Source organism: Cebus imitator, unplaced genomic scaffold, assembly GCF_001604975.1.
Source record: "Cebus imitator isolate Cc_AM_T3 unplaced genomic scaffold, Cebus_imitator-1.0 Scaffold35, whole genome shotgun sequence".
Taxonomy (NCBI): domain Eukaryota; kingdom Metazoa; phylum Chordata; class Mammalia; order Primates; family Cebidae; genus Cebus; species Cebus imitator.
The window spans coordinates 8,029,580-8,039,947 of NW_016107350.1; the positions used below are offsets into that span (position 1 = coordinate 8,029,580).

At 38.4% G+C, this 10,368-nt stretch overlaps 1 protein-coding gene across 1 annotated transcript in view; it reads left to right on the forward strand.

Annotated features, from left to right (window-relative positions):
- The window catches only part of MARCHF11 (membrane associated ring-CH-type finger 11), a 118,289-nt gene extending 108,771 nt beyond the window's left edge, over positions 1-9,518 (forward strand). Inside the window, exon 4 of the mRNA XM_017524663.2 lies at positions 8,861-9,518. Within this exon, the coding sequence (XP_017380152.1) occupies positions 8,861-9,183 (323 nt within the window). The 3' untranslated portion in view covers positions 9,184-9,518. The remainder of the gene's footprint in view (positions 1-8,860) is intronic.
- The last annotated feature ends 850 nt before the right edge of the window (positions 9,519-10,368 follow it).

Genomic DNA, 10,368 nt, shown 5'->3' on the forward strand with positions numbered 1-10,368 from the left:
TGATATTTACTATCTATAAAAGTATTGGGCTTGTTCCTTTATTTCTTTTATTGGAAAAAATCTATGTGTTTTTTTTTCTTGAGTACCGTAGGGAGGAAACTCAGATAATATAACAAACAATTCTTCTCTCCTGTGAATTCTGTTAGTCTTTTTTTAAAAAATTTGATAAAGAAAAAAGATATACCATATTTTTTTGTAATGTATAACCTTCGCAGCTTTTGAGAAGTATTCTTCGAATGTGCCAATAGTGGGTTTGTGCTCCAGGGTTACTAATCAGAAGATCAGGAGATACTCTCATCTGCAAGGAATTTTAAAAATCAGTTAAATGAATGATTTATTGATTGGCTTCTTAGAAAAGCAAGAGGTCAGAGGAATGGGTAGCTTACTTTTTACTCTCTCTATTTTGCCTAAAATAGCATGGACGAATACATATCTGCCTCCTAGGCTTTAGGGCTGGGCACAGCCCAGTATCTCAGTTTGTGATTGATACAGGCAAGCATTTGATGACCTGGCCAGCAAGACAGGGGAGGAGGCAGCTACAGTTTGTTAGGGCTGAACACAGATCCTTTTGAAGAATTTTAGCTCTTTTGCCCTCGCCAAGTCCTCTGCCCATATTTTCCCGTCACTCCCCACCAATTCCCTGAAGACCAAACCTCACTGGTGCAGTATGGACCCTGATCCCTAAACTCCTTACCAATCTAGTCCTGAACTGCCTGTCTTGGTTTGTCTTTGGCATCTGCAAATATTACTTTAACCTTTCAAAGAACAGTACTCAAGATCCTTTTCTATTTTCATAGAGCAGTCACAATTGGACTAAGTCATTCCTCATGACCCCTTAGATCCCAGTGATGGCTACTCTCCTCTCTGTCTCTCTCTCTCTTTCTCTCTCTCTCTCCTCTCTCTCTCTTTCAGCAAAGACTGAGTTTTGACCAGGGTACTGAGTTGGGAACAAAGGCAAATAAGACATAGTTCTGTTGTCAGGGAGCACACAGCTGATTAGGAATTACAGGCATAGAAGCAAATTGTTACAGTACGGGTAGTAAGGTTATCGGTGCAGATATTTCCTGTGTAGAGTGGTGGGCAGTAGAAGGAGGAAAAGGTAGATTTTGTTTGAGTACATCAGAGAAGAAATTATGAGAGAATCTGGATCTTGAAGCATAGTTAATACTTCATTGTGCAAATATAAGAGTGGGCACTCCGGGAAATTATCCATCTTACACTTCTAGCTCAGGTTTGCTAAGAAGACAGAATTAGCAGAAGTTAGTGCAAGAGGAGAGAGGAGTCATGGTGTCTCCTAGGCTTGTGGTTTAATTGACTTGGGGGATGGTCATTTACTACAACAGAGATGGTAAGACAAGGACAAATTTAACCTGCGTCGGAACCTTTCAGAAAAGGGCATGCTTCATTCACTGGCAATTAGTAAAAGATGAGGCTCCATCTGACAATGGGGCTTTGCCATCTTGTTCTTCTAGGCAGTGGTGTCATCAGCACCGGAGATCCAGCACAGAGATACCTCTTGTGTCCAGGCCGATAGCTGCAGACTTCATGAAGCAGAGAGGAGGACGTAGACAGTGTCTGTGTCATAGAATGAACACTGGCTTTCTTGTGCATGCTTCTGCAGAAACTCTGACCTCATTTAGGTCTTCATTATTGCACTAATCATTTCTGCATGTGTGCTCATATCTACTTGGGGGTGGAATGGGTTGGATCACCAATATTTAGAAATTGGACAGCCCCTTTGTGTCAAGGGTTTTTGTGTCATGGTAAGTTTCAGAATAATTCATTGTCCCTATTGTGTTTCTTGCACAGAGGATTTTATTTTCAGTGGTAATGATGCTTCTGTGTTTGAGCCCTTGAGCTGTGAGCTGTGATGATCAACATGCAATTCTCAACCTGGTTCTGTGAATTTTACGTGGTTCTAGTTCATTCTGGGAAGAGCAAAGCTCTATACTATTTATAGTCAACAATAGAAAAACCAACATATCTTGGTTAATTTCGCAAATGGTCTATCAGTGTTATTTATCTTTTCAATGAACCAGCTTTTTGTGTCATTCGTCTTTGGTATTTTGTTTCAGTTTCATTTAGTTCAGCTCTGATCTTGGTTATTTATTTTCTTCTTCTGGGTGTGGGTTTGGTTTGTTCTTGTTTCTCTGGTTCCTTGAGGTCTGACCTTAGAGAGTCTATTTATTCTTTTTCAGACTTTTCGTTGTAGGCATTTAATGCTATGTACTTTCCTCTTAGCCTCACTTTTGCTGTGTCCCAGAGGTTATGATAGGTTGTGTCAATATTATTGTTCAGTTCAAAGAATCTTTTAATTTCCATCTTTATTTCATTGTTGACTCAACAATTATTCAAGAGCAGGTTATTTAATCTCTATGTATTTGCATGGGTTTGAGTATTCCCTTTGGAATTGATTTCCAATTTTATTTCACTGTAATCTGAGGCAGTACTTGATATGATTTCATTTTCTTTCTTCAATTTGTTGAGACTTGTTTTGTGGCCTGCCGTGTGGTCTATCTTAGAGAATGTCCCATGTGCTGATGAACAGAATGTATATTCTGCAGTTGGGTAGAATGTTCTGGAAATATCTATCAAGTTCTAGGGTATAGTTTATAAGTGCATTTTCTGTGAGCTTTTTTTTTTACATTATTTGTTTTTATATGGACAACAGGGGAGATGCATATTCACAAAATCCTCATATATAATTAAGACACTGCAGTTCCCAGATATCTGGGTTTTAGGATATCAATTTATGACAGTTTTGCTTTGTGAGCTCAGTGACTTTTGTAATGACATATGTGTGTCTTACAGTCTTTATATCTTTATGTTTTATCTTTTGCATTTTTTGAAAATACATATATTCGCATATAGTTCTGTATATTACTACATATTATTTTACATTATATTTTTACGCATAGTTCATATACAGTTGTTTGTACATAGCTTCATATATAGTTCAGTCCAACAAAAAATCATTGGTTCATACGGAAGTAACCATGACTTATGTTTATTGCTTTGATTCATATTAATGAGACCCAACAATGGATTAGTGACTTTTTAAGTGATTACTTCTACACTCACATCTAAGTTTCCATAACTCTTGTATATTTAAGTTTGGGGTAGGTTAAGAAAGTGTCAGGAGGATTCATGCATTTTATTATATTCTGGCAAAGATCATCACAGCAAAGCTTGTCTTGGGCCATAGTCTCGTTTGATTAATCCTCTTTGAAGCAACCATGCTCTGGTCTTCACCAAGTAGCAGCAGAAATTAAGGAGTCAAAGGTGGCACCAGTTTTTTCAAAGGGCTCTAAACTGCTCTTCTAGCACATGGAATTAAACAGAGCCCAAAGTCCCCATTTGCTTCCTGTGCACACTGACTACTCAGAATGACATGGGTTATATCTATGTGTTAGAGAGTTTGGGTACATACATATATATGAGGCGTATTGAGGCTGTAGGTGAGCTGCATCACCCTCATTTAAAACATGAGTGAATTAAGTTCTGAAGGTTGTGATTTAAGTAACGCTTACATAGTTAGTTTCCATCTTTACCATCCTTGTGTATCACTGACATTATTATACCTCTACTAGTGCAGGTGAAGCAGCCACTCCCTCCCCTCCCTTTCCACCCGTGGGGAGAAAGGGTTATCGAGGCTTATTTGAAGGCAACACTGTGGGTGATGAGAGCTTTGCCTGGGAAGCCACATTCACCCTCAGCTCTCCCAGGAAATGCAAGCCCCTGATCGAAACCACAAAGGAGCGCAGAGCAAAACTCTGTGTGCTGTTCAATCAAAATGACCCTTGGGAAAGCTAAATAACTCACAACTTGCAGCAGGTATTTGACCAGCGGCATATCTGGTGTCTGCTGAATGCTCTCTTTCTGATTTGCAGACCACCATCTCCCTGTTGTGCCCTCACCAAGCCTTTCCTTGGTGTATGTACACACACATACACACACAGATCTGATGTCTCTTCTTTTTCTAAGGGCATTAATCCCATCGTGAAGCCCCCACTCTCATCTAACCCTGATTACCTCCCAAAGGCCTCACTTCCAAATACCATCACACTGGGAATTAGGGCTTCAACGTATGAATTCATTGGGGAGACTTCTGTACTTTGGAGATTTAGGATGGATGGGACTGCAGTACTCAAGGTTTACATTTTAGACAAATTTGTGTCCCGATCTCACCTCTGATTCTTCTGTCTTCCTGATGCTGGACAGCTCTCTAGGTATGAATTCTCTCAACTGTAACATTGTTCAAAACTAGCACCTATTTGTACAGTTGCACTCAAGATTAAATGAAAATTGCGCATGTAAACCTCTTAGCACAGTATTTGGCACAGAATAGGTTCGCGATACAAATTTATCTTATGAATTATGAAAGCAACCAAACTTATCTAACAAAAGCTGAGACTGGTAACACGATATGAAATTTTTTGACCAGTGGTTTGGAAATTAATGTCAGAATTTGTTTGTATTTGATCATAAATTTTGTTAAGTCTCTATTAATTATAACACTTCACATGGTAAAGTAAACATAGACAAATGGTGTGTGTGTCTGTGCACAAGCATGTGAGCACGTGACCATATGTACCTGATAGCCTTCCCCAGCACTTCTTTGGGTAAGTAGCCTATACGCTAATACCAGAAATAATTTCTACTAACACACCACTTCAAATTTTTGAATTTGTTTTTCTTATATTAAAATCTGTTTATTTCAATAAAACCAGAAATTATTTAAGCCTGTTTTTTCAAGGTTATTCTCTAACAAAAATGTTTCTTTGCACTTCAGTAAGGAGATGCTCCAGTTAAAAGTTTCTAGTAAGAAACTGACAAAAACCAAGCAGCCAGCCACACACACGCGTGCACGTACTCCTCAACTCTCAAAACCTTAAATTCCCATGAATCACATGCTTTGGATATCCATGCTGTTAATAAATGTAGCAAGTATCCTAAAATATTTAGTATTTACATTTTATGGAAGTGATCATTGCTTTTCGCGTCATTTAGGCTTAGTGACTCAGATGAAAAGTAAGTCAGCCTGTTCTCATATGACCTGAAATGTCAAGGTGACAATTCATTTGATCCTCGGTAAGAAAGCATACTAATAGAGTTTTTTAAAAGCTGGATTTTCAACAAAATGAGCCAGAGTTGAATGAATCCCTACCCTGGCTTTAATGATCATAGTAGTCACACCTTCTCATAACCACTAGCACAAAAGACATTTGCCATTAACGCCAGAGCATTTAAAGTAAAGGGAGGATAACGCACATTTCAGAGAAGAGCCTTGAGGGTGTGAATGGAATTCATTGCATTTCAGTAAAATCTGAGCTTGCAGAGGGCAAGGAGTAATTCTGAATGCTCATGGGAAATAAAATCTAAACATCATTCATAACCTACGGCAATTAAAAAGCAGCCCACAGAGCTGGAAATTCAAAAGGACTGTGTCTTCATGAAAACATCAGGTAGCTCTCTCCCTTTAAATTTGGTTCAAAATGTACTATACAGGCCTGTGGGGTTATTTCTGCATATTAGTTAGATTTATGTATTTAGAAAAGAGCTACCAGGAATATATTCCCAGAAAGTGACTTTAGGCTCTAGTAAGTGATCTGATTTCTGACCTTGCAAAGCAAATCAATAAAAAAATAGGATCCTGCAAAGTCAGTGGTTTCTCTGGTGAAGCTGTGTTCCCGCACCCCCATCACCACACTTACCCAGGATACACCTGTCTCAGGCTGTAATTGTTTTGTGATTAGTGTGAATGTGTGTTCCCCACCACACAGATTCACTATTGATTTTTAATTAATAACAATGTCTTGTATTTATGTACTTACCATCCCAGAAAAATGTGAGGGCTTTATAGTTGATGAATTCCAATTTATCTTTATACTCCCTGGCTGAATGTAAAGATTAGGTATTCCAATTTCATTTTAGGGAGGAAAAATAGAACCTGAAATGTTAAATTATTGACGACGGGTAATTCAGAAAGCTAATAATAGAACCACCGATTACAATCTGGTAGCATTGACTTTTCATGCTGGCTTTTTGCTGAAAATATCTGATCAGTTAGGTCAACTGTGATTATTCATTTGGAAAAGGGAGTTGATCAAAACAATTATTTAAAATTGTTATGATGAACAGAAGTTTACATTTCTCCTTGTACTTTGGTTGTTATAAAAACTGGGCTTAAAATATGTTTGCTTGTTAGGCCACATGCATTTTTTATGTAGCCCATATTAATATCTTTGGCATACTTGTAAGTGACATGTATCAGAAATTTACTTCCTGGTAAGGGAGAAGTGCAAAACTTAAGTTTTCACATTAGGTAAGTGTCACTTTTCAAGGAGTGGGTATCTCTTTTTTTTAAATTAATTTATTCAATTTAAATGTAATTAATTAATTAATTTAAATTAAGGCCCCAGTGTGTGATGTTCCCCTCCCAGTGTCCTTGTGTTCTCATTGTTCAACACCCCCAAGGACTGCCTATGTCTGTCACCTACCTGGCATTGTTTTATCTGACAAAAAACATGTAATCGTCTCTCCAAGAAAAACATGCTCGAAACACTTACCTCATTGTACCTATTGGAAAGTTACTAGCAATCTTTCAGTCACCCATTCCTCTAGCCTTAAAAACGTGGGACTCATGGCCGGGCGCGGTGGCTCAAGCCTGTAATCCCAGCACTTTGGGAGGCCGAGGCGGGTGGATCACGAGGTCAAGAGATCGAGACCATCCTGGTCAACATGGTGAAACCCCATCTCTACTAAAAATACAAAAAATTAGCTGGGCATGGTGGCACGTGCTTGTAATCCCAACTACTCAGGAGGCTGAGGCAGGAGAATTGCCTGAACCCAGGAAGCGGAGGTTGCGGTGAGCCGAGATCGTGCCATTGCCCTCCAGCCTGGGTAACAAGAGCGAAACTCCGTCTAAAAAAAAAAAAAACAAAAACATGGGACTCTGATTTTTCCCCCTTTTTTCCATTACAGTTTCTGTCAATTTTCTCTAAGAATTTACTGCCTTATTTCTCTGTCTTATCCTTACTGCTATCACTCTCCTCTTTACGTATAATGCAGTGACCTCCTTATTGCATCCAACTCCCCAAATCCACTTTAGATTAACTTTTCCAGTAAATTCTCTGTTATTTTTGAAATTTTGAATTTTCAGGCCCCCAAAATACACAGAATAATATGCTAAACATTAATATCCCTACCACCCAGTTTTAAAAATGCAACATTTGGGACACCCAAATGTTGAAACCCCCTTCGAAGCCACTTCCCAATTTTGGTTCTTTCCTTCCTTCCTTACTACCATGAATTTAGTGGTTATTATTCTCGTTGATGCTTTTATATGTCTACCACATATATGTGCCTTCGTTAAAATGTATATGTAGTATTTATTCGTTCCAGTTCTTTCTTTCTGCCACTTTCATTTTCTTTGTTGTGACTTTGGGATTGTCATGATTTCAGAGGTATCCACGTTAATGACTATGTTTCCTTTTATCTCGTTACTCTTATCCAGTGGTTTTACAAATAATTTATCCATTCTTCTGAGGATAGACATTGAAATCCCTTGCAATTTTTTTCCCTCAAATACAAGCAATTAGGTAGTAAACATCTTTAAACTTGCTTTCTTGTTCATATCTGTGAGAGTTTCTCTAGGGCATATACCCAAAGGTCTAAATGCTAATAGGTGAAATCTGCTCATTTTAAAATGTATTATTAAAATGTGGCTGTACCAGCTGACATGCTCTGCTCACATGCTGTACTTCATCTACCAAAGGCTCTTCATTGACCTCTCCACTGACTTCAGTGGACTTTCAGCCTCCTCGAAGAGGAGAGCTCGTCCTCATTTTTTTTTTAATCTGGGAGACCTTCCCCAGGGACTACTTTTTGTGAGGGATCGCAAATCCAAAGCCTTTGGACTACACACTGAAATGCATATGTGTGAAATGCAGGGTGTGTGATAGATCTGGGTGGATAGTGGAGATGGCACATGTGCTAGTGCAGCCTGTCTGACTTACGGTTTCCAAGTTTGCTGTATTATTTTCCTACGAGTCTCTCTCAGAAACATGGAAACATCCAATTCACTTTATAGCAGCAAAGAACAAGGACCCTGGAGCCAGCCTGCCTGGGTTTAAATCCCTGCTCTTCACCGTGACTAGCCGTATGTTTTTGAGCAAGTTTCTGAACATCCCCAAGGCTTGGTTTCCTTATAAAACTGGGGAAGTGCTAGGACTTACGTTATAAAGTTCTGGTGAGAACTAAATGGTATAATATTCATAAACCTCTAAAGTAACTGTTCAATTCATTTTTGTTGAATTTTTGAGGAGAGTACAAATAAAGTTTATATGGTTTTTGCTCCACATCAGGCATTGTTTTAGGAACTGGGGAAACAGTAACCTTAGTTATTATCTGTAATGGCCTTAACGACTGTCTCTTTCTTAAGTTAAATTGCCAGCTGAGTTCAAGCCCTTAACACATTGCTTGGCCACACAATAGGCACTTAAGAATATGTATTAAATCCATAAATGAATCTAATGATTCCTCTAAGAATAATGATTCTTCTAAGGCAATATAAATGCCCAAGGCAAAATCTGAACCATGATGAAGCAAAGAAATTATATCCACAATAGCTTGACTCTCTACATATTAGTGTATTCTTATTCTTTAACAATGGATTATTTCTGTGTCATATGGTTAGCGACTTACCATTAGTCATACTATTTGAGTAGACAGAATACCATATGCTTTGCTGATGATGAATAACATAACTATTTTTGGATCCCTTACTTGTACACAAAATAATGCTCCCAACCTTCGATCATCACCAGTCTTTTTGGTTTTTGATTTCCTCAAATTTTAGGTCTCATTGTTCATGAAGGAGCTGCAGTTTACAGAGTATTCAAGCGCTGGCGAGCTGTGAATTTGCACTGGGATGTGTTAAATTATGACAAAGCCACAGACATCGAAGAAAGCAGCCGGGGAGAATCTTCCACAAGTAGGACTTTGTGGTTGCCATTGACAGCTCTGCGGAACAGAAACTTGGTTCACCCAACTCAGTTAACCTCGCCAAGGTTTCAGTGTGGCTACGTGTTATTGCACCTGTTCAATCGGATGAGGCCTCATGAAGACTTACCAGAAGATAACAGCTCGGGGGAGGTTGTGATGAGAGTGACTTCAGTGTGACAAAAGCATAAGAGGATGCAGTGTGGACCGCCCTGCACATTTTGGAATGTAATTGCAATGAATGGCGAGATCATAGCACTTCTGAAAACACACATCTATGAACTTTTTAAAATTTATGCTTTTTATATGAACATTTGAATTGCAAATACATTTTTCTGAGAAAAAAGAGTCCTCTTGTTCTTCATTGTCTGATTTGTCACATCTTTTATAAGTTGGTACTTGAAATCATTATACATATAATTTAACTATACTTGGTTAAAAGAATAATGGAAGTTACCCTTAAGGCCAAAACTATTTTTTCTTGCTTGTTTTAAATATATTTTTATGAAAGCTTTCACTCTGTGTGTAATTTTTCAGACCTGTTACGAACAGGTAAGCGATTAGGATGCTGCGGGCAGATTCCAAAGTGCCTGTTGGTTCTGCAACATGGAGAGCTCGGAGGTGATGCTCTCAGGCCTCGGGCTGGTTGGCAAACTGAAGCATGACTTTTTGCTGTGATGAGGTAACCGGTCACCAGGAATGCATGGTCTAGGACTTACAACTGGTTATCTAATTTCTGAAACAGAGAGCTTGTAGAAAGATAAAAAAGAGTAGAATAAAAATAGTTTTACTCCGGTACATATTACATAAGCAGAGCCTTGCATACTTACAACCCCAAAGGCTCACCAAAATGTTGTGTCCTGGTACCTGCAATCATGATAATGACTAACATTTGCACAGCCCTCCGACAGACCTATCACAATTAATTTGGTTATTTATTAGTGTCTTGAATTTTTTGAGCACCATCTTAATTAGATTTTCTTTTTGTAAAACCTTACATATCTTCTTAAATCTTTGAAATGCTAACCCTATTACTTGGTTTAATGAGGTTCTATGAAATATGTTTGCCAGCAGTGAGAAGTCTTTTTCTTTCACTAGGCTAGTATTTTTTAAATGAAAAGAGGGAATGAAAAATGAGGCTATTGACTCCCCTAGTTGCTAACTAGTGGTACCTGGGGATTTTCTACCTTCTTATCTACCTAATGGAGGTAATTGGCACATTTTAATGAACAACCACAGAGCAGAAGAGAAGGCAGGAAGGAGGTTTTCCCTAGAAACGTGAATTGAATGTGCTGGTTGTTGAAAGTAATTAATGACTAGATTTTGAATCATATAAAATAAAATGCTTCACATTCTATTTTCTAA